Source organism: Sinohyriopsis cumingii, chromosome 7 (assembly GCF_028554795.1).
Source record: "Sinohyriopsis cumingii isolate HCF-2022 chromosome 7, ASM2855479v2, whole genome shotgun sequence".
NCBI lineage: Eukaryota > Metazoa > Mollusca > Bivalvia > Unionida > Unionidae > Sinohyriopsis > Sinohyriopsis cumingii.
In genome coordinates, this window is record NC_142967.1 from 116,682,753 (window position 1) to 116,709,173 (window position 26,421).

The 26,421-nt window shown below is 35.5% G+C and overlaps 1 protein-coding gene and 1 long non-coding RNA gene across 2 annotated transcripts; one reads left to right on the forward strand and one right to left on the reverse strand.

Moving 5' to 3' along the window:
* Window positions 1-3,804: 3,804 nt before the first annotated feature.
* LOC149795990 (uncharacterized) lies at window positions 3,805-7,291 on the reverse strand. The gene is made up of 3 exons (XR_016422470.1): window positions 7,135-7,291; window positions 5,300-5,425; window positions 3,805-3,930 (listed from the first exon to the last, which is right to left on the reverse strand). It is a non-coding gene; the product is annotated as an uncharacterized LOC149795990 (long non-coding RNA).
* Window positions 7,292-12,030: 4,739 nt separating this feature from the next.
* LOC149795991 (frizzled-5-like) lies at window positions 12,031-18,988 on the forward strand. The gene is made up of 2 exons (XM_089965905.1): window positions 12,031-12,564; window positions 17,288-18,988. Exons 1-2 carry the CDS (start codon window positions 12,239-12,241, stop codon window positions 17,943-17,945), a joined length of 984 nt encoding a protein of 327 aa, XP_089822031.1. The 5' UTR covers window positions 12,031-12,238; the 3' UTR covers window positions 17,946-18,988.
* The last annotated feature ends 7,433 nt before the right edge of the window (window positions 18,989-26,421 follow it).

Genomic DNA, 26,421 nt, shown 5'->3' on the forward strand with positions numbered 1-26,421 from the left:
AAATAAAGAAGTCTGTAAAAAGAATATAGTACATACTTTCAGACAGACCTAAACGATGAGAAGAAAGATGTTGTTCAAGACGTTAAGCTGTGAGTAGAGAATTTTAAAGCTGTGTAAAAGAAATTCAAATATAGCGTTTCCTGTCATTAATAGTCTTTCAAGATTAACATTTTATATTGTGAATACATTAATGTAAAGATTAATGGAAAGAGTATCCGTCATGTACATGTAATGAGATATCTTTAACACAAACACCAAAGACGGCTAAATACCCGTGTGCAACGACAATGAGTTTCATCTCCGTTGACTATTGATATCGATGCTGCAATATGTGAAAGATGATTGAACGTTGCCGGAAATTGGTAACAATGAAAGTAAATCGGCCATGTCTTAAGAAATCCTTTCTTTTTCTCGTTTATCGGTTATTCTGTTGATCTGTCTCCAAGATGTTACTAAAAATGGTAGTGAGGGCACATCGGCAGTCTTTTTCATCCGTTTATTGTTTCATTGGAGCTAAGAAGTATCATTGATTTCCTGGTTCTCTGCGTTTTCAGCCAGATGTTTGGCTCCTCGCGACTTCAAAATAAAGTCTTAATTGTCCACGTTGAACATTTGCACATTTCCATATTTATCTTGAAAAATTACAAGCTAGTCTAGGTTGACGTCAGCAATAACCTGGTTGGCCATGTTGCCGCAGTTAATAGTGTAACCGCTTTTGGTTGTCGAGTCACAAACCGTCGTATCTGATCTCGAATATCCTGAGTTTACAGATGTTTTAGCCGATCTGCAGTTACGCTTTTGATTTTATCAACGACTCGCATTGCAACTTGTTCAGCTTTCTGTGTTACTCGCGTTGATAACACGCACAGGCATTACATGCACGCGTATGATTGTCATTGTATTAAATATCAAATTGATTTCTAACGTATAGTTGTAGTGTTAGAGTCTCCCAGAGTAGGTCCAATACGTGGCCGTCGTGGGTCCTTATGGGTGAAACTAAGGTTCTTTAGTTGCTTCGCGGTTAGCCGCTGTTAGGCGCGACTTTTCAACGAGTCCTTATACTTAAATATACCTGACTTTGTCATACCGCATAGTATCCTTATTATACGGTCTCGAGCGTGTTACTTAAGCTGGTTCACAGTCGGCATGATTGTATATAAGGGAAAATATTGTCTAATTGATAAATGTTTTTAGTATTCATTTTACTTTACCAGGATCAATCGCTTCAATTCTAGATATTATTTTATAGAATTCATTGTCTTTATCCTCAGCAAATCGTTTTGTATTTCCTCGGCGATATGTTTCACTCTTCGTAGACGTGCACGAAAATACTCCGCTACAGATCCAGATAGTCAGCAATGCTGATTACGCGACTATATTCCGCTAACACACTTAAGGCATGGTCGAGCACCGGGGCAAACAAGTAACGCGAGCATATATTATTTACAATATTCGTAATTGTATGTTCTTCCCCAGAGTTTCCTCTATCCAACGCATACACTTTTAGACTGACTGCATCTCCAATATCATAGAACATTCTATATACACACAACTTGTTTTGATTAGTTGTTGTTGTTGTTTTTTTAAATCTCCAATCTTTTAATCTCCTCATGTGCGTACAGTTGTATATGGATGATGAGATAAATTGGATATTCCAAATGATAGGTTAGAATTTTACACTGTCCATTAAGCGACATACCATACTTTTATATTAAAGTAATTCGAAATTGTAAATCAGGAGTTTGTAAATAACCAGGCTTTTTATTTGTAGAATCATCCTAAAATTCGTTTGCAGCCTGGATAGAATTGCCATGAAGCCGATCTCGACCCAAATGAGCCTCAACGATCCATCAACGAGTATTGCACCATTTTGGACACGGCCAGACTTTTCATGTTTGTATCAAGCAACCTCAAACTGGAGTACTTTTATGTCTCAGCCATGGGTTTTGCTTAATTGGACTTAGAAAAGGCTTTGAAAAATGTCTCCCATTTACTGCTCTGCTCTGCTTCTGCGGCATTGGACATCCGTTTGTATACCTCATGGAAGTGGGGTGTTGGTTGGTTGGTATAGGGTTTAACGCCATTTTTCAGCACAAGATAGGCTATACATGGCGGCCAGTTTTAATGGTGGAGGAAGAACTCGGAAAAACCCCGGAAAGAACCACTGACCCACGAGAAGCTACCGGCAAGCTTTCTCACATATCCACATTGACCGAGCCCGAGACTCGAACCCACGCAGACAGAGGTGAGATGGCAGTGATCCGTGACGGAGAGCACTTTAGACCACTTGGCCACTCGGGGCCCCGGAAGTGGGGTGTGGATGCCAATGAAATACTATATGCCCGAGGCATTTCTCTAATTAACTTGTCCATTGCTATATTCATTGCTCATATTAAGTATATATATATATATATTTCTAAATATATATATATATATATATATATATATATATATATATATATATATATATATATATATATATATATATATATATATATATATAAACAGCTGTAATTCTCGGGATGTGCTCGTGAACCGTATTTGTTTGAGAATTATAATCACGCTGTTGTATTATACTGTTGGACACTAATTTTTACAGTCAAAAGACGTGTTCCAATCAATGTCAATTACGGCGGTTTATATTTGCATCACAAGCATCTAGAGTGCCAAGCGGAGTCCTAGGATGCTGAGATGTTGTTTCAGACTAGGCTACGTCTCAGAGAAGTATGCTTTACTGGTACTTATAATTGACAACGATAGTACATCATCATTTTCATGTGCAACCAATCTAAGCTCGACGTTTCCTCAATTAATAAAGAAACATACTTTTTCCGAGAATGTGATTTGATCCTGAAATATCTCGATCAAGTCTAGGATGCGCCAGACGATTAGGCCACGAGAACTATTAACATGTAAAAGAAAAAAGTTATATCTTAACTTAACATTACTGGCATCTGGCGTTATCATTGTTATATATCGCATGCATGATCCCTCATGTTTATTATAGCTGTGATTTAGTATGGTAACTCTATGTCTCAGATTATTAATTAACACTTCAACCAACAATAATCTCAGTCGATTTCAAGTCGACAATGGTCAAGACAGCTTATGTCAAGGAATTTTTCTTTCCCCTTTGACACTTACAATCTCCATTTCACGACTTAAGCTATCTTTTTCAAGAGACAGAATAGTGCATATCAATAATAAGTGACAAAACAAGTTAACAGAGTTTGTATTGATCCGTCTGGGGCACCCCCGTATAAACTTCACTTGAGGGTTCACATGGCTTAAAATAGCCGATACACGCCTGTGTAAAAATCGTCAGTGGTATCATCGGGCTTTAGGGATTGGGAATCGGAGCTGGCCAGACAGTCTCATACTGCTATAATAATAGACACGCTATGACAAAGTTAGTTTATTTCAGGCTCGAGTGATTTTCTTTAATTCGTGCGATTAACTCAGTTTCTCATATACTTTTAACAGCTAAATAATGCAGCTTAATATGAAGATGCGCTTTAGTACTTTGAACTTCGAACAAAATGAGATCACTGAGAAACACATGACACGACCCTGAAATTTGCTTTCGATGTTTGCGTTTGGTTCTGTTTCTCAGAATGTGTTTTGCGGTTCTTACATTGAACCATTGATTGTTTTCTTACTGCCTTGTATATTGTATCAGTGAAAGCAATAAACTTCATAAAAAAGTTTGAGAGAGAGAGAGAGAGAGAGATTGAGAATAGGGGAATAGGGGACGGTCAAATCACTGATGCAAATATATTTTACATCCAAGCATGTACTATTCAATATATGAAAAGTTTTATTTCATTAAAGCACTATTCAAAAATCTTGGAATCCGAATGCGAGTTTCGCTCCACTACTGTTATCCTCTTCATAATCAATCTAGATCCACGGTACTGCTGCGACCGCATTCTGAAACAATAACACATTTATAATGATTTTTCATTGGTTGATAGTCATAGCGAACAAAATTTAACAGTCATCTATAACAGACTTAAGAGCTAGAACAATCCCGGTGGAGAATCATCGCAGATAACCTCTATTTTTTTTTTTGGGGGGGGGTTTCTTTACATACATATTTTGTCCTTATTTGCAGCTACAGAAATACCTAGAACATTCGCGAGGTTAGGTTCCAGAACCAGTCGCGGATCAGGAGGACTCGCGAATGTTTGGTACGAGTCACTAAAAATGCTAATAAATGCTTATTTCTAGGGTTTAAACCCTAAATATGACCCAAATCGTGCTCCCAAAGCACTTTAATTTCATTTTAAAGTTAGCTTAATACATTACCCTTAAAAAGAGAAATAAATGGTTGACGTAAAAATAGAGTACAGTATCGCCTAATGGGTATTTGCCACACTAGCGCATTTACAGTACGGTACATGTATACTAATATTACCCCTATACTAATTCATTGGCTGCCGTTTTCTTTTGCACTCACAGTAAGGTAAAACCAAGTAACGAATGGGACTGTAAACTTAATGACTGACGTTTTCTTTGTCATTGTCAGGAAGGTAAACTAGGTAAACTTCATATGTCACAGAAGTCATATAACGAAGATACAAAACAATAAAATAAAGAAAACATGTACGTAGAGGGTACCAATGAAAATTTCGCGAATCCGTGAATTCGCGAATCCAGAAACGCGAATGCACGAGGTATTACTGTATCATTGTCGACCAGCTACATTCCCATTGACCCAGGGGCGATAACTCTGTGTCCGTTACGTATGATAGTGTCGTTGGGATAAAGAAATATTACCATTAAAAGATATTTTATATGTAGATCATTACACAAGATACCTAAATTTACTACTTAGTAAGTTTATCCTGGATTAATTCAAATATGAAAGAAATAAACAATGATATTGCTTGTGGATAGTATCAGAGCGTACGACTTAATTAAACAAAGAACAAAAAAACAAACAACGAAAACGAAAGTTTTAAGCAATCCTTACGCTGTTTACCGCGCAGATCGTTCTATAAAGTATAGTATTTACCTCATAACAGTTTCCCCCATTTTTATAACTTTAGATATTTTACTGTCTATAAAACCGAAACGATTTCCAGTCTTTACATGAAAATAGCATTTGAAGAAACTGACATAATTTGTTCCTGTCAGTTGATATTATCTTATAGTTCCTGGGAAAATTAACTGATATGTAGTGCTATAACAATTAATGGCAATTAAGGTCATGTCGGCACTACATACATACATACATACATACATACATACATACTGACAGATTAGTTGCCTAATAGCACAATAGTATGTTCTTTACCTATTACAAATTTTTCTTGAGGATCTGGTGCCGCACCACTATAAACGGGATAGAAAACCCGGAACAGAAGAAAATTGTGAAAATAGCGGTGAGCTTGTAGCGGTTACTTATATCTATCGGTAAGTTCTGAAATAATAATAATAATAATAATAATAATAATATTAATAATAATAATACAATAATGATAATAATAATAAGAAGAAGAAGAAAAAGAAGAAGAAGAATTTATTATTATTATTATTATTATTATAACAAGAAAGAAGAAATAAAGAAAGAAGAAAAGAAAGAAAGAAAGAAAAAAGAAAGAATGAAGTTAAATATTAGAACGAATCTCACCAGATCAGACCAGCAAACTAAAACAAAATGAAAAGAAGCTCATGGCGAAACATTTCTCTTTCCTCAGCCACACATTTGATGACGTAATCCTTGACTGTATTGCCTATAACTCGACATGACGCACAGAAAAAAAGGAAATTCAAAAGAAACCTGTTAGATTCACTGACTGCGAACACTCAACCCCAACGGACTAATGCAAGAAAAATCCGATCGGACTATATACTGTGCAAAGAAAACAAAACGTTTCCAAGTTACTAAAATCTTATTTTCCTACTATTACTCCGCGTTCTCAAACCCATGATCTCAGCCTCCATTCTTCCGTAAAAGAAATGAAATGTAAAAATACATATACCGCGTTATATGTTTCAATTTGTCACGACACAACTTTGTAATACTACTTTACAAAACAACGTTTACAAGTTTTAGCAACCAACAAGTTCAACAAAACACTATATCCAGGATAAACATTTTAACTGGATAATTGTCGCCAACCCTATAGATGGCGCAAATATTTTTGTGTCCAATCGCTTCAGTTTAAGTTCAATACAATTACCATTTTCTAAAGTTAAAGCTCTAAAACAAAACCTAAATGTAGATTGGTACACGTACAGCTTGATTTCTTTTTAATCATCATTTTGACCAGTATATTAAATATCCTTTGCACTGAGAACATATTCTTCTTGAACTTTTGAAAGGTTTTAATTTAACAACTTTAGAAGTGTTTCTAAGAAATATTTTCAACATTTACGTAAAATTAACTGATAAGTCCATAATTCTAACCATCTCTTTAACCACACTCATTCTTCTTGCCAAATTTACAATTTTTAACGATGGAGAGGACATGATGGTTAAACTGCAGTTGCATTTGAATGTTATGTTATAAACTGTTAAAGTGACCCATCCCGCAAACATTATGACAGCACATCATTGCAATCTTTCTTATAACCTCATAAATGATAATAAACATAATGGACACTTGTATATGGATTTCTGTTGCAGATAAGGCTGGGACACGCTTTGTATTTACAAGCAAGAACTTTATAGGTCATGGCCAATACACGTCTAATCTTGTGTTATCTGTCGTACTAAAAAATAAATTTAAAACGTAATGTATCTTATGCATGACATATTTTAACGGAAATGACAAAACATTACCAAATATAAGTACCACTTTTGCATAAGATGCATATATTTTTAGTGTGCGCAAAATAAACAGGAGATTAATTTGTTCGTTGCTGTTTGGTTTGGTTGCCCAATCGCCCTTGATAAAGATCGGCCAACAGCATGCGATTGGAATGCAATTAAAATCGTGATTGAATTGCAAAATTGTTAATTACTGACGTTTGATTATAGCTCAGTATGCATATACGTATGGTGCAGAAATTAACACTTAAAAGTAATAAAGTCCCATTTTGGTGCATGGAAAATAAACCCGTTCACTCAAAATAAAGAATCTCATCTTCAAGACAGAGCGAAAGCTGTCAATTACACGTTCTTACCGCGCCTGGAATTCCATGCTGATGAATTTCACTCCTTGTGACGGCTGACGTTGAGAAACGGCGGGACGCACTCCCCAAATTCAGGCGAGTTAAAAGCAGCTTGCCTACGGACGCCATTATGGATTAATATTAATGCACATGACCCAGTTTTCTTCTTCCTTGTTCTTATTTTTGTTGTTTTATGTTTAAGTAAATAACCTGTGATAGCAATACAGTGTCACTCACTGGATGAGTTACAACAATTTATTCTCTATTTCTTTCCTTTGTAACAATTTTATAAGAGTTGTCTAATGATGAGATATTATTTTTTTTCCGATGCTTGCAAATTATTCTAATATATTCCCTCAAGGAACCTCGCTAAGCTTTCAAGGCCACAAGATAACAAAGAGACAAAAAATTCAAGCTACATCAATTAATATAAAGTGTCCACTTTTATCAATATATAAATTTTATTTAATTTATTTTAATTAAATATTCATATTTACTGATGATTGGCATTGGATATATATGTTATCGAGTTACGCAATCCACACTTTACTGTAAAACTATTATAATCCTATTATAAATGGCAACGACAAGTCTAATCTATCGATATATATCGACACTAAGTCAGAGGGTTACGTGAAATCATGTCATTTACATGTTATATCACAACTATGTAAGCTTTCGAACTGATTTCAGGCTGGAACGCTACAGCCAGGAACAACGAGTGCGCTCTTATTTTATATTAAATATTCACGCTCAGCAAACAAATGTGCACCTTTGACCGCCGACTGCACTCCAAACGGCTACGAATAAAAACAAGGGGCTATATATCAGTCACAGATATGCATAAACATTCTGTACTTTATATTACCAGACTGCTATGATGTTCTTCTTTCAGTCTAAAAAAGCAATACAAAATTAACGAAAACCAACCAATTACGCAAGATAACGAACAAATACCTACTTAACGATGATGACAATTAAAACTGCGCTCGTGCTTGTGCGTTTGTATGTAATATTTAATAGTTATGTGTAAGAACTACTTATTCTTGATTTTACATCATTGCAATTTTTTCGACGTTTATAGTAGTTTTCTGGAAAAGCTAAAACTGTTGATTTAAAAGAACTGAGTTATCACTGTTTGCCAAAATTGATGGCCGGTAAATGTTTATTTTAAAACCTATAAAATTATAATACTTGCAACTTTGTCATTCATTTATTCGTTTCATGCTACCCACACAAAAAGGTCTAATTAACAAGATGCTGGCATCCTTATTATAATACCATGCCTAAGGCAATTTGACTGCAACAACAGTACTCCCACATGACGGGCTATAGGTCAAATTTCAGAGTGCATGGCTTGTACAAAAACCATTTAAATAATTTTCGATACATAAAAGAAACACGTTATTTTCTTTCTTTAAAAAATACAGCAATGCAATAAAGTATTGAAAATTTTATCCGAGTTTATCTCACAATAGAGAAGTCTATACGCTCGAATTTTTTTTAATTTCGGGTTACGTGCTTGCGATTTTTGAACAGATTCCGGGAGAAGAAGAAAAAAAACCCACCAAAAAAAAAACAATCAAATGTAATGCTACCAATGTAAGAAATGAAAGATAAAGAGTCTCAACAAATCAAATACCACAAGACATCTCGTGCTTCCCGATAATGGGGACGACACAAGATAAAAGTCCGGCAGTGTGAATATCGGTTGTAAATATGGTCTTATAAGAGACCTTTAATATTAAATAAGATTATGCGATATGATTAAAGGGCAACCACCACAGACAAATCATCGCCGTCATCGTCATCGTTGTTGTTGTAACAGCAGCAGTAGTAGTAATGAAAGGTGATTTTGGATAACTGAGACAACAGGAAATATGTATGTCAAATAATTAAAGCACATCTCTGCTTAGTGACACATCCTTACCTCTAAAGTGTCTCGGGTTTAATCACAGTTACCGTCACATTTCTCTTCACCGTATTTACCACCACATCATTAAGAATGCGCCTGATGATAAGGGTCTTTGCTGTTCACATAAAAATGCAAGGAGAACAAACAACCCAGGCTCCGATATGCCGGCGCATTAAATGATGCTAGATCAGGGTCTCATGTTGATGCATTAGATAAGAACAATACGGTGTGTACTGAAGTCTTACCCGACTCCAAAGGACTTTATCTGCTTCAAAATCTGCTCTTAATGAGATACTCCGACTACTGATGTTGCAGGTGACGCTTGTTCGTGAACAATGAATCAAATTTTTCTTGATTCGGTATTTACAATAGAAATACTAAATCCTGCTTGGATACAACATCTAAACTTTTTGTTATATCCTAAACTGAATTTTCATCATTGTGTTGGGTGTACAATTGCTTTAAAACCAAGTCAGATGATTTAAGGAAAAAACTGAGGCAAATGTTCATAAATTGGCCTCACCAAAATATTAGGAAGGGATCATGTTTAGAGTACGGGCTCAAATTCGAAATGCTTATTTTTAACAGCCCGATCAGTCCATAATATTTATGGATAACCTTATCAGGCTTTAATATTTATGGATAGCCTTATCAGGCCCTAGTATTTATGGATAGCCTTATCAGGCCTTAGTATTTATGGATAGTCTTATCAGGCCTTAATATTTATGGATAGCCTTATCAGGCCGTATTATTTATGGATAGCCTTATCAGGCCTTAATATTTATGGATAGCCTTATCAGGCCCTAGTATTTATGGATAGCCGTATCAGGCCCTAGTATTTATGGATAGCCTTACCAGGCCGTATTATTTATGGATAGCCTTATCAGGCCCTAGTATTTATGGATAGCCTTATCAGGCCGTATTATTTATGGATAGCCTTATCAGGCCCTAGTATTTATGGATAGCCTTATCAGGCCCTAGTATTTATGGATAGCCTTATCAGGCCCTAGTATTTATGGATAGCCTTATCAGGCCTTAGTATTTATGGATAGCCTTATCAGGCCTTAGTATTTATGGATAGCCTTATCAGGCCCTAGTATTTATGGATAGCCTTATCAGACCCTAGTATTTATGGATAGCCTTATCAGGCCCTAGTGTTTATGGATATCCTTATCAGGCCCTAGTATTTATGGATAGCCTTATCAGGCCCTAGTATTTATGAATAGCCTTATCAGGCCGTATTATTTATGGATAGCCTTATCAGGCCTTAGTATTTATGGATAGCCTTATCAAGCCTTGGTATTTATGGATAGCCTTATCAGGCCCTAGTATTTATGGATAGCCTTATCAGGCCCTAGTATTTATGGATAGCCTTATCAGGCCGTATTATTTATGGATAGCCTTATCAGGCCTTAGTATTTATGGATAGCCTTATCAAGCCTTAGTATTTATGGATAGCCTTATCAGGCCCTAGTATTTATGGATAGCCTTATCAGGCCCTAGTATTTATGGATAGCCTTATCAGGCCCTAGTATTTATGGACTGCACATCAGACCCGAGTATTTCTAATAGTTTTATCAGACCCTAGTACTTCTAAAAGAAATACAAAATCTTGATCTGGCCTGATGTTTGTCTTCATTTATATTAGCAATTGTTTATCATGCTTAAATACAGTATATTTGAAAGCATTTCCAGCGAAATATCAATAATGTTGAAATTAAAGAAATCTGTATGGGTAGGGTCAAAATTTTGTTTATAAAATGTCAGCGAAATATAACATTTAAAATGTGCAGTGTCGTTTTATTTTATTCATATCTTCCTTCTCACCTTGTTCGTCCTATTTTTTCCGTCTCTCTCACATAGATCTTTACTAATATTAACACACACACACACACACGTAAATACATACATACATACACAGACACACACACACATACATACATACATACAGACAGACATACAGACAGACAGACAAGCAGACGGCCAGACACTAAAGCACTATAAGATCAAGTTCTCTTTCTTCACTGGTACAAGCATACAAATGACATTTTGTCACCTTGATGAATCTTTACAACTTGTAATTATCAAAAATGTAATTAAACTCGAGTGTATTAAACGGATTCACCATGTTTGTCGATTATGGACTTCAACCAGTGTATGTGGCGAATGTCTCATAATCGAAGGGAACGTAAAGTATCACAAAACACAGCCCTATTATGATTTCATTTTCTTTTTCCAACCTATCGAACTTGCATATTAATAGTCGCTGCATGTGTACTCGTTGCTTGTGAATTCTAAGACTTCAATATGAGCGTACTTGTACGCATGCCATGTGCCAGTATAAGAGACAAATATGCGATTTTCAAGGCGTTACACGCAGCGTGACTATAACATATTTTGAATGCAAAAATACCTTTGAACTAAGGAAGGAGGAATGAAAGCTTGTCAAATTAAATAAATGCCAGCTTAGACCCTATTTGTGTTTTCCAAAATTGCATAGTGAAGCTTGTTAATGAAGGTAGATCAGCTAGGCTAGTCGCCATCTCCTTTTCATTTCTTCCTTCCTTAAAAAAAATTAACAAAACAATCCCTTGTTTTAAACGAAACTTAACTCTATAAGAAGGTGTCCTTTGGTTCACCCGTGACTGATAAACAATACCAAATCATCTGTAATATATATATATATATGTGTGTGTGTGTGTGTGTGTGTGTGTTTTGTTCTGATTTCGCCAATAAAAATGTTCAAAAACAGTCTTGTTTTATTCCTCTGTAGAAGCAATATGTAAACTAATTTAAAAATAATAAGTTTGATTCCTCTTCTTTATTTCTTAACATTAATTATGTTAGAGCTGTTGAATATTCTTAACAAAATTATACCTGGATAATATTCATATAAAGGTAATGGGAAATGAACATCCTCAAGGTATCTCAGAAGTGTTTAAAGCCGCTATGTAATTTAGATCTGTGTAGACAGTATTTTGTACTTACACAGACAACGTTAAAATTCAGTGCAAGGTTTAGAATGACGTAAGTTACAACGGTATTTGGTAAAAGTAGAGTGTCGTGGCAACTAAGAAGCATTTGTAGTCCTGCTGTACAATGCACAAGAGAAGAAAAAACACAATAACCTGACAAGAAGACAGACGATTTTTGGAATATTTGCTAAGAAACCTTGCTTAAAACTGAGCAGTATACAAGAAAATGTCTCACATTCCAATGCTGCACAAAAATAGCTTTCTCTCCTCACAGCAACGAGTGGGAGGTACATTTCCGCACCTTCTATATAAGAGGTTGCCACCATTAAAAACTACAATGGCAGCCTTCTTTCGTGTAGCAGCAATTATGGCCATATACAGTCGGTATTGCTACGGAGACGCTACGGTGATGACATCGGCTTCTGACTCTTCGTCCACTGTAGGTGATGGACCACAGGACGTGATAGTGCCCATGTGTCAAAACCTAATCACGTACAACGTGACTAAGCTACCAAATAGTTTTGGACACAATACTCAAGTTGAAGTTTACAGGTGACTCTCTCTCTCTCTCTCTCTGTACTAATAATAATACATTCCTCTCGTGCCGGCTTAGATAGCGAAAAGCATTTATTCGTTTTAAAAAAATTTCAAAACATAATTTCAGTTTACAATATTTGTTTGTTTCAATTAACATGTAATTTAGTCCATGTACTTTCAGGAAATGGATTGTAGGTTGCGTAGTAATTACTTTATCGCGCATGAACTTAGTCCGAGTTTCCTCTGACACCTTGCCACCCCAGTTTTGATATTTGGACATTTATGTTGGGCTGTAGGGTCCGAGTCCACTGCCAATCGAAAAGTTGGAATTCGCCGATACCATTTGGTGTCGGCATAGGGTAGCCGCTTACCAGAAATTGCGAGTAATGCATTCTTTGTGTCTTTGATCCGCTAAAAGACTAGACGAAACTATAGCTTTGTGATGAAATTTGACCTAGAACTCATCATTAGCATTCCGAGTCACATGACTACACAAATCTCCCGACTTACATGTCAATGACGACAGTTCCAAAAGTCACGTGATATCGATAATAAACCATTTCTAATGTTGCTGTAGGAAAATAAACCGAACATGTAATTGAAAGCCACGTAATATTTATCAAAAAATGAAAGAACACAAACTTCTAAAAATATTTATTCTGAAAACAACGACCAGAAATCTGCAAATATTGCAGCAACTTAGAAACAACCAAATTCACCAAGCGGAGAGTACAGGTCAATGTGGTAGTCACGTGATACCAACAAGATGCCTCTCTAATACGTGCTTAGTACTTGATGAATCTGGATTTCTTAACTCTGCAGCGATATCGACAGGTTTCTGGTAGCTGTTATCAGAATAAATATGTTGAGAAATAATTGTGCATTATATTTATGTACAAACATTATGTGACTTTTAATTAATATTTTAGAGTTCTATATACAACAATTTCGGAAATGGTTTGTTGTTGATATCACGTGACTATTGGACCTCTGATGTCATTAACATGTAGGTTGCGAGATTTGTGTAGTCATGTGACTCGGAATGCAAATGGCGAGTTCTAGGTCAAATTTCATCAACGCTGTACTTCATCTCGTCTGTCAGCGGATTAAAGACATAAAGAATGCTATACTCGCAATTTCTAAGAAAATAAATCATATTCCTATCGAATTCATGCAGGTAAATCTCGATGAAAGGTCGCTAAAGTTTGCTAGGCTGGCTGGTAAGCGGCTATAACCTATGCCAACACCAAATATTGTCGGCGAATTCCAACTTTTCGATAGGCAGTGGACTGACCCTACACCACAACATAAATGTCCAAATATAAAGAAATGGATTGGCAAGGGTCAGAGAAAACTCAGATTAGCGTGAATTGTGTGCTATTTTTTCCCACAAAAAGGGTAATTATTTGGTTTTCATATCCGATGTTTATTTATTTTTCCTGACCAAGGTTGTTCCGATTGGCTTTAGTTTAGATAGACTATTGATTTGTAACGTGCTGATTGGCTTACGATACTCATCATTTGGAACTTTTCGGCTCTGGCGGAATCAATGACGTATTTTATCCCATTGTGTAGCTCATTGACCTATTTGTAGTATTCTGTAGGTTTCGAGCAATGCCTCGGGATGGTTGACAATTAAAGTCTCACGGGGCAGTTTATAGATAGAAATAAAAACCAACTAATGATTTTTGTCGAAAGCATGCATGTGAGATTGATTTTGACTGAGGCAGTCAGGTTAATTCCTTATTCAACTGGTGGCTTTTATACTGACCAACACTGCCACCAACCCCTCTTTTTTACATTCAATTTTGATAGTAAAGAGCTATTTTGAATATTTTCCTGTGACATGGCGGCTAAAAGAATCAGTATGTGCATTATGCTAGTCTAACTGTGACAGACAGTCACCAAAGAAGCTAACCCATTTTCAAGCCTAGCTCAAAGTAAATCTAAACCACATTTAGCTTCTGTGTGAATTTATAATTGCTATGCCTGTGATAATTATATTCAAATGCCAAAAAAAATTAGGTCTCACTGGATAGTTTCGTATTTTGAATATAATTATCACAAGCATAGCAATTATAAATTCACACAGTCTGTTATTAATTTAGGCAAAGAACATTTTGTCGGGATGGTAGCTCTAAAAATAGTGAATATATACCAGAAATTAAGACAAGCTTGATACTTTACAACACATTTTTATATTTCAATATCTTTGTCAGGCATTGTAAGATGAGCTTGATACTTTACGACGTTTTTTTTTTTATTTCAATATCTTTGTCAGGCCTTGTAAGACAAGCTTGATACTTTACAACACGTTTTTATATTTCAATATCTTTGTCAGGCATTGTAAGACAAGCTTGATACTTTACAACACGTTTTTATATTGCAATATCTTTGTCAAGCATTGTAAGACAAGCTTTATACTTTATAATACGTTTTTATATTTCAATATCTTTGTCAGGCATTGTAAGACAAGCTTGATACTTTACAACAGGTTTTTATATTGCAATATCTTTGTCAAGCATTGTGGGACAAGCTTTATACTTTATAATACGTTTTTATATTTCAGTATCTTTGTCAGGCATTGTAAGACAAGCTTGATACTTTACAACACGTTTTTATATTGCAATATCTTTGTCAAGCATTGTAAGACAAGCTTTATACTTTATAATACGTTTTTATATTTCAATATCTTTGTCAGGCATTGTAAGACAAGCTTGATACTTTACAACACGTTTTTATATTTCAATATCCTTGTCAGGCATTGTAAGATGAGCTTGATACTTTAAAATACTTTAACAAAATTATTTTTATATTTTAATATCCTTGTCAAGCATTGATAATTGCAGTCTGCTTCCACATTCGTTACATGTTCTTCAGGTGTTAAATTAACATTTGAAACTGCAAGCTTGAAGAAATGTATCACAGTTGTCCATCAGAAAATTATCTATCTCTCTATCTCTGTCTGTCTGTCTATCTCTGTCTATCTCTCTGTCTCTGTCTGTCTATCTCTCTATATCTCTGTCTCTCTATATCTGTCTCTGTCCGTCTGTCTATCTAAAAACGTGTATAAATTCCAGGTATTACCATATTCATCAATGGGTTTCGAAACTGGAAACGTCACCCTATTGGTTTAGCTAACAAATCACAGGCTTATTTAGCAAAACTAATTCGTGTGTGCCTAATAGGCCAGCTAAAAAAATCATCGTTTCGGTTATTTTTATATTTCTGGTTTCTCTCACGATTCACTCTGTTGAGTACATCATCAAAGAATACAAATTTCAGAGCAAAACGAAATCAGGAAATAAAAGAATACGGAAAAAGCTACATCTTCTATTGCACAATTTGACTTTTTATAATTATAAAAAATAATAAATCAACGAAATGCAAATGCTCTTACTTTAAATATCAAGAACACTGACGTACCCTTTAACGACAGATTATCGTGCCATCATTCAAAATTGTATTTATTGTTATGCTATAGTTATAATCTCCACCCCAAGGAATGGAGAACGTCGAGCCAAAACAAATTTAATCCTGCTTTCCGTCGTAACTTAAAATAGTAAACTAAGACAATCGTTCTGCATATTGCTATAGTCGGACACTTTTCAGCCTAATTAGCTTAATATACAGCTTAATATACATCTCAAGGTTTAACGTCAACCGGATATATCTCTAAAACATTGACGTTAGCCTAATGTGTGTGTGATGTGGATTTTTTAACGTAGTTTTAAAAAAAATTTCAGTCATATCGCTACGATGTCTGAAGTGTGGCAGTTTATAGTGATGTCTAGCATGGGGGCATCATGCTGCAGACATGTAGCATTATGTCCCACCCAGTCGCATTATCCTGATACTAGGCCGACCAGTCCTAACACTAACCTCTTAATGCTGAGCGCCAAGCGAGGCAACTGTTAGTATCATTTTTGTAAGCCTTTGGTATGACTCAACAGGGGATCGAATCCACGATCTACTGTATCTGAGGCGGACGCTCTAACCACTAGGCCACCGGAGCGGTCGGCTAATATGCCTCTCAAGGATTGACGTTAGCCTAATATGCCTCTCAAGCATTGACGTTAGCCTAATATGCCTCTCAAGCATTGACGTTAGCTTAATATGCCTCTCAAGCATTGAAGTTAGCTTAATATACCTCTCAAGCATTGACGTTAAGCATTGACGTTAGCTTAATATACCTCAAGCATTGACGTTAGCCTAAAATAACCGTCAAGCACTGACGTCATATAGGACTTTATCAAGAACGTTGGGACAAAATCGTCCCTTTATAAACATTTCCTTTCGGAGACATCTAATGAAAGCGATGGACTGGTCGAAGCATTTTATATTTTCGAAGTTTGATACCTGTAAAGAGAAATCTATTCAGTTGGAAAACTAAGTGTTTCGTCTTTAGTCTCCATTCTTTATCCCACTCAGTGTATTAAGGAACGGTCCCATTTGGGTTTTCTTGTCTGAACAGTTTTTGCTCCATTAGAGACAGACTGGTTGTCGGGTTGTACGTGGCTTAAAAAGTCAGAGTTTAACAAGGAAAAGGCTGTAACTCAACGCGGCCTTTGAGAGGCAAAGCGACCCAAGAGTGCCTGAACGAGTCTCTCCCATCCCCTTCTCTTTCGTAAACAAGCAACCAGCCAACTCAAGATGGAACGCAAGCGCAGTGTAGTTTAGCATTTCCGCCATCATGTTAAAGCCACAAATCTTTACAACTATTTTTTAATTTTTTCAGGGTATTAGAGCCTCTTTGGTCTTTCATTGACTACGGTTGTTCCAATAACTTCAGACAACTTGTGTGCGGAACCTACCTCCCTGAGTATAGGCATGACCCACCGAGAGTTCTGCCGCCATGCAAGAAAACGTGTGTGAAAGCCAAAAAGCTGTGTGGAAGGATTCTGAAACAACTCGGCACTAAGTGGCCAAAGCAGTTGAAATGTCGTGGTCTGCCAACACAGAGAGACACGTGCATTGATCTAATGCCAGAGCAATCACCCAATCAGACAAAACACACTTATTGCGACAAAAACCCGTTGCCAATGTGTCAGAATATTGCATTTCAAACTGGATCCCTCCCGAACATGTTCTTTCAGCGTTCACTGGAAGAAATCATGACAGAAATGCAATTTTATGAGCCGTTGGTTCGATCGGGCTGTTCTCCAAACCTAGTTTTCCTACTATGCGGCACGTACATGCCTTTCTGTATTAAAAATGAAAACCCGTTCACGTTGCCGTGTCAAGAACTATGCAAGTCCGTAAAAGCGGACTGTGAGCTTGACTTTCAGCTTCTGTATCGAGGACTTCCTTGGCCGAGCAAATTACAATGTCACCGTTATCCAAAGAAAACAAACGATTCCCCGCGGAGTTGTGTCATGCCTACTGACCTCATCTAATGATCGTTATCAAATTATTCGACTGCAAACGATGTGTTATGATTTATATCGTTACAAAGAGACAAATATATAGGTATGTATAGATCAAACATTTTTTGGGGTCGAGCCCTCTGTGATGGGGGCTCGACATAGCGATTTATTTGATGTCCGTGTCCGTTCGTCCACATCCTATATTAACGTCAATGTTTTCAAAGTAAGTCCAACAAGGTTTTTTTTTACTTTCTATGTAAATAAAAGGAAGGCTCGACAAAAATGGGGTCACTTATGTTTCATATCCCTGTGTCATTTACTTGTTAACATACAAGTGTCCTAGCCTCAATGTTAAGATAAACATTACATGTATTTCAAGACTTAAAGATTGACCAGTTGTAATAAGGCTTAGTAATCACCATTCCGATCACTCTTTTGTAGACTTACATCCAAATCCAAACTTAAGTTATGTTGGCGAAAACTTCAGGCCAGACCGCATTTTATGGTCGGAAGTGTTTGAGGAAGCTATTTTATTTATGTATAAGTTTATATACTGCATTTATGCCGATTTAGGTCTAGAACGGCGATGGTTCATTTTGCGTACAATGATCTTTTCCTTTTTATAGGTTAAAAGTATATATTTTGTTTTGAATGCGGTTTCCTCTGCACCCTCAGAACAACCATCCCCACATCATGACAATTTAAAAAAATAAAATATTTTAATCCCCCTTTCTTAGGCAACTATGACGCCATAAGATTACAATATTTAATTTTCCGTTTTTAAAGTGGTTTCCTGTTTTTGAGCCTGAGAGTGCATGCTGCAAGCGTCATTTGGAATTTAAGTTGACATTGTGGACTACATTTTTAGTAAATGGATGTCATTTATATACGTAATTAGGCATTGCATTTCATAGGAGCAATTCTCGCTGAGCGAGAAGACGCTAGAAATTCTCACGCACATATTTCCTCCAATCGTTCAGAATCCATCTTTCATTCGTTCTAACGGCTTTCTTTTATGAATCTGCCGATTGTTTTATTTTGAAACTTAAATAAAGTATTATATAACTACTGCATATTATATATTTTCTATTGTTATTTGTAGTTCGGCTAAAAGCCTTGCATGTAATGTATGTCGTGTGTCTTTATGACGCTGCCAGTAACAATAGAAACCGAATGGGTTTTGGATTAAATGAATAACGCAAACACAATCAATTAATATTTCCTGGTAAGGTTAAAATCTGTCCTTTGAATCTTCGAAAGATTGCACTCCTGCACACTGTTTATCACTAATTGTCTGGTCTCAGATCATAAAAGCAAAGGAAATTTAAAACTAGCTTCCATATAAAACAGATGTCCTTCAAAGATTTTAAATTATCGCTGCTAAATTCATTAACTTCATAAAAAATTTGTGCAAGAAATCACATTTTCGGCTGCTTCAATGTCCATGAATTTTGACATACAAAACTAAACTGATTTTAATTGTTACATAAAATCAATAAACATTCTAAGTAATGGCTACATGATGACACTAGATAATGCACTGGAGTAATATGCAAATAATATTTCTTTATACATCGTTGAGGGTTCATGACGTAGTCAACTTCCATTACCGGATGGAAACATGCTTTATATGGAAATATATTTTTAATCATTCTTTCGTCGAAAAGATTTAAAAAACGTTATTTATAGTTTAAACTTAAGTACCTGCTTTAGATGGTTGTCATACCTGCTTTAGATGGTTGTCATTTTAGCTACTTGATAGCACCTAAAGACAACTTGTCGGGTGTAAAATTATTCTATTCTCTGGATTTTCTTGTACAGTTTTAAGTGGCATATAGAATATTTAGGATATTATACGTCTATCTCCGTCAGTCTATCTCCGTCCTCTATCTCTATCTCTCTATCTGTATTTAACACGCAAGGGTATACCTACAAGGCGAATCAAATAACTGCTTGAAGCTGGCCAGAGGTCCATGTTCGCCCTTATTTCCGAGAATCTTAAGATTAATTGTTCCATAATCACAAAATGACCACACATGACGAAACTCGAATTTTATACATGCATAGGATCTATTGCTTCACAGTTGTATTACCATCAATAAGCTTGTCCAAGCCGAATGTCTGTACTTCACGCCATGAACTACGCCCCAAGCACAAAACAAATAATTATTCCTGTATAAAATTAACTTTGTTTTGCTGATTAAAACAAAATTAAGGTTTAGTCTAGGGTTAAAACAGTGTGGAGCCTGGTGCTGACCTTATGTGACCTGTTACTGTCACATCATTTGTAGATATTAGAACCGTATAATCACCATACCAAAGGTAGAGGCCGAAAATAAACACGTGATTTTAAAGTGATTCTCACAATTTCCATTCGCTCAATTTTATGCCTTGAGTTAATATAATGTCAGCATTCGACTGAAAATGGCGTCCAAGGCCAAAAAATTAATAGATCCGAAACAAACGAAATTATCTTTAGGACCGCGTTTATGACCGACCGATAATAGTATTGTTATCGAACTGGTGCAGCCTTCATCAATCAAAGATGAGCTAACGGTTAGTCGTAAGATAAAACAACTTTGTGCAGCAATGGTTGTAAACACAGCTGGCTACGTTTTCAAAAAGAAGTTAAGTGCTTTGAAGAATGTGACAGTTAAGACGCCTTTATATTTTGCCATATATGTACAGAGGCTAAAAAAACACACCATGACCAAATGTGCGAAACAACTTTTAGAACAGTATACTTGCAAGGCAAGCTGGGTTGTGTTACGTGTTTCGGCTCGAATAAACAGTAACACAAAGAGTGAAATCAAGCTTTGAAAAGTATAACAAATAAATTTCCCTGGAAAAATACTGTAAAAATGAAAAAATATGAGAACTTACGGTTTCCAGAATCAAATCCAAAAATACAAGAATAATCCACGAATACAAATTTTGAAGTCCTAATATTGAAATGTTCTAATGATTCCAAGTCCCGACGAAGAATCCAGATGGAAGGCGATGGCGTATGCTGATGGCCTGTACTGTGATCACGTCTACAGTTCCTTGTACAAAAACTAATTTATTCTCCGGTTTTGGAAATCCAAACAATTTTCAAGAAAAGTCCCGGTTCAAGAGTTCTGTATGAATACAATACTATTTCCAGAGAAAATAATTAATCTTTTCGAGTACAAGTAATCTGAAGAAAAATTAGCATAACAAAAAACTCAAAATTGTCAATAGTCACAACATAAGAAAACTTGACATCAATTTTTTTTCAAAGCCCGGACTCTCCCATCTCTCTCTCTCTCTCTCTCTCTCTCTCTCTCTCTCTCTCTCTCTCAACATCACTATTAATACTGCGTATTTCGCAATTTCGGTAATGCCTAATTGCGAAATAGAGGATGACGTGATCATGTTTACATGTATAAGTCACATAACTCCTGTATGTCCTTGATCAGAACCAATCATTTTACTCCAAGAAAAGGTTGTTTACTTGACCCTCAATCAAGGCCAGGAACTAAGTCAAAAATAGTAACAAGTGTTTCTATTATTATGTATCTAAGAAAAACTTAGGTCAAACTGAATTTTCAGGAAAATATCAAATTCCTAGTAAACAAAATTACATTACACGGACATGTAAAGAAAATAAAACCCACAAACAATCCAAACAATAAAATCCAAACAAATTAAACCAAATATATATTAAATCAAATATGTAATAGTTGCCAGATTGAAGGTCCACAACACAACGCAGATATGGTTGCAGAGTTACAATAACAATTCTTCCAGACTAGACATAGCAGTGAAAGTGCAACTTGAGTGTGAACATTAGCTTAGTGTTGACACGTCCCTTGTTTTAAAATACAAATCTCTTAATTTAATGCACGACTTAGAGGCTGAAGAAATTCCTGTTCAGAGTTACTTGAGTACCTATCAAACGTTGTTGAAAACACTGATATAGCCAACAATAAAGTGCTTGTCATATGCTCAGATATATCTAATGACATAAAGCCTTCAAGATTTTTAACAAATTTATAATGTTCACTTGCTTCTGGCAAGGAATTGCCTTATTGGTTTAAGTCACATTATAACACCAATATTTTGTTTTCTATTTAAACAATATAATATTTTTATTTTAAAAAAACTCGTAAAAACTGATCATCGGCTTGAATAAGTCAAATGACTTACATGAAGCTATTTGTGGATAAAACACTGCATTATGACGTTTGTTTCGTGAAATTGGCCAATTGCTTGGTTTCAAAAAACGCATGGGCTAAACCAGTAAAATCTAACAACGGAGGTCACGCATACACACAGACGGCTTTTAAATAAATATTTAAAGAGCAAAAACAAAAAGATGCAGGCTGCTGAAGGAATAGTTGTACAACAAACAAGTATGGATTTTCCGGAAAAGAGAAACACGGAATACTTGTAAATTTAATCAGACGGAAGAAATCTTAACTGAGAAGGTTTAAAAGAACTAAGACAACAATGTGGAAACATTTCACTCAAAAAGCAAGCCCGAAAATGGGTTGACCCTTTATGAGATTTAACTCGTGGTTGCAATAACACTCATCACGTATATTTGGTCAAAACAAGCAACAAGGAAAGCAGATCAAAAGTGTGGATCAGTCTGGTTGCTTAAGAGCCGATATGTTTGAAACGGCGATATCTAAAATATGTTAAAGAGTTAAAATTTAAAAGTACAAAACCAATTTTGAAAGAGGCTACCGTTCTATCATTACCTAGGAAATATATAAAATTGGTCAAGTAAATTTAGGTGACCCAGTTGTGCACAAACTGTAAGATTTGAATGAATAACATAAAGACTGCTAAACTCGACTATCTGCCGTGCAGATTCCCCCTCTTTTTCTTTCTTCAAGAGCACTCAAAAACAAAATACATCAATAATACAATATTAATATAGCAATCTAAATTTAAAAAATGCCCATTTCATCGATTAAAAAGTGAAAGTGCTTGGAAGAGAAACTTTCATTGGCTCATTCAAACAGCGTAAAGGTAATGTTGGTCACAATGGCGAGTAGTGCTGTTCCCAATGATTGCTTAATGTGTATGCATATTCGTGGGAAATGAACAGTTCTACACAGGCGTCCATGGTAGATAAAAGGAGCTTAGCGGATTACCGCAGGAGGCTGGCGACGATGTGGATAGTATACGATTGTAAAATGTGACGAAACTGAATTCATTAATCTGCAGAAAAAGAGCTAAAAATAGAATGTAACACCACAACCTGGTCTTTAACAAAATAAAGAACAATAAAACTTACATAGATGTTGAGCAGGTATTGCTCGAAAACTGCATTTTAAAAAGTACTGCAATTGTGCTTGGGGCAATTACAGCATGAACAAATTCCATGTTACCATGTGTTACAGCACTTGCCTTCTACTCACAGAATAGACAATACAAGTCCAATATTTGTTATAAGAAATTGGGTTTTATTGTGCACGAGGTCGGTAAATGGAGATAATTACATTTTTGCTGCTTTGCTGCACCCTACAAATACAATAAAAATACATTTACTACAACTATAAATAATACCATCATCAGTGCATTATTGTTCTGCATGTATACATCGATTCTGTTTACGGTACATTCAGTACGAATAACTTACTACCCCATATATGTATTAATTATCCATCTAGAAAGAGTGATCCAAATAAACCTAAACATATCAAGCACTGTGTAGAGCAACACTGAGGGAGACAGACAAGAGTACGGACAGATGATATGCTTAGAAAGGAATATGCAGGTTGATAACAGTAATAAAATACATCAACATACATTTCAGAGCAATATACAGATTACATATAAAATAAACTGTTACATTAACCATATTATAAATCTATTTACCTTATTATATGGGACAAAGGTCAAGTCACATTTTCCTTAAAGCAAAAGAATCAGACACTCTTCTTACTGCAATCCCATGACCAGTACACTTCAGAAGCTTTAATGGAATGACTACCACGAATATGCTCTTCATGCCATGTTGTTTATACAGACAAGTAGCAAACTAACCAATCAGGAAGTTACTTACCACTTGTCATACAACAGAACAAGCCAGCATGAACAGTAATCAGGGTAGCTTCATTGCTCAGAGTGAATAAAACAGGTAATTCTGGTTCGATGTTGCCTAAATGGATAAATGTGTAAAATGAAAATAATAATTGCAACTGATTACTTTATTTCACTCATCAATGAACATTACATAAAATAAAATCCCTACTTCTGCCCAATTAAAACGTGAATATATAAAATTATAAAATATATGATCATGTTACACATAAACGCATCACTAAAAGTTCTAGTCATAAAGAATTATAATAGATAAAACTGGTCCATATTGGAAACAAAGAGTTGATATTGGGAACTTTGATATGTGTTACGACTCTATGGTCAAAAACCGAGTAATAGAAAGAAGCAAAACCAACAAGTTTTGTAAAGCTTAACCAACAATTTAATTGTCAATATTATAAATGAAAATGTGAGAGGAAAGTACAGTATTATAAAGTGAATCCAAAATAATCCTGAAGAAATTCTTTCAAATACCCAAGGATGAAAAGTTCCGTATAAATATCAGAACCGGAAATGTATTAAGCCGACAAAAATTGTGACGTTGTCAAAATGTCTTTGTCCAAAACTTTGAATAATTCACAATAGTTCCAAAAATAACTTTATAGTCCAATTAAACACTGATTCCGCTAAGCAGTCCAAATATTGTTGCTCTCAAATTATATCTAGGTACACCATAAAACGCGTCTGCAGACTTGATGTTAGAACAGGAACACAAGAAATAAGAAATAAATGACTCCAAAACCGGAATGAAATTTGATGCTCCGTTCTCTCCTTATATACAATTTAAAGGGTCTATTACGACAATATGTCGCAACAAACCCCACGTGACATATCGTACTACTCCATCTAATATTTCAAAATAACCTATTCATGTGACCTTACTCATCCATTAGGAATTAACTTTAGATACCACAAGGACGACCTGTCCAATGTGAAAAAGGCTGAATCTCGAAAACTGCTTTACTAATAATTCTATTCTTAGCAACTATCAAGACGTACATAAGCATATATTTATAGTTCTTAAGGTTATGTTCTTTAATATTTAAAAAGATCATATCCACGTACGCCACCAACTAAATAAAATCACTACAATTTACAGCTCTAACAGGATAGACCAGAATGAATGCTTGGATCAAATTTATATATATATATATATATATATATATATATATATATATATATATATATATATATATATATATATATATATATATATATATATATATATATATATATATTACAAATACGGCGATTCTTTCACGTTCTAAACATACATCTCATTCAATTACTTTATCCAAACATTCACAAATAGGAAAACAAAATTATTCATATATTCAAATGTATGATGGTAAGATTCGAATAATCTCACGTAATGATTATAAGATTGCATGGAATGTAAATAAGATTCAGATAATTTCATGTAATCAAAATGACCCAATTTTACTCAGCTGAAACAACAATAAATTGAAACAAACATACGACTCGGTAATTTATACAGCCGTAGGATGCATAAATATTTGTAAAAACTTGCAAATGTGTTCACTGACAGACCACAGTTCTCCCGAATTCTTGACTTGGCACACACTTGTATCGGCCGCACACACCATTCAAGGATACACCATGCGCACAAGTTTACAAATTAGCGCTTTCGTCTTTGTATGTCATTGATGGTTGCATCCTCTACCATATCCATATAGTTACGGACAGACAGCCTGATAAATCCGCACACACATACGCACCGACAGCACACAGTTCTCCTAAATTGGGTTGGCCCACTTTATTTGCCACGTACACCTTCATGGATCCACCATGCGCACAGACATATGTACAGACAGGTACCGACATCACACAGTTGTCCTAAATTGGTTTGGCCAACTTGTATTGGCCACGCCCATCCTTCATGGATCCACCATGCACAGACAGGTACCGACAGCTACAATAAAACCAAACTGGTCATAATAACAGGTACGGAATTAAAATCTGTAGATACATGCTACTAAATTAAACCACTAATAAAAATTTGTAACAATTCAAAAGTTCACAGCCTTTCAAATCCGCGTAGTAGTAAAGGTATCATATCACAATACAACATTAAAAACTGAATAGGCTTCACATATCAAATAAAATACAAATGTAACACTTACCCCTATGGCTGGAGAACAAACATGAAGAACGTTCACTCTTTGACAAGATACAAAGACATGTGTGTCAGTTAGAAAACAAACTTGCCTTAAATCTACAGGGGAGTGAGTATTGGTAAGGGTAGAATACCCGTGCATGCCGTGCTTTTAGTGTCTCTCTCCGCAAGTGATCTACGCCGAGATACATGCTAGTTCAGTTGCTTATCTAGAAATCAATTATCCGCCCATGGTAACTGTACGCAGTTACGACGAAAATGATCAAATCGTTCTAGCGAAACCAAGTTATT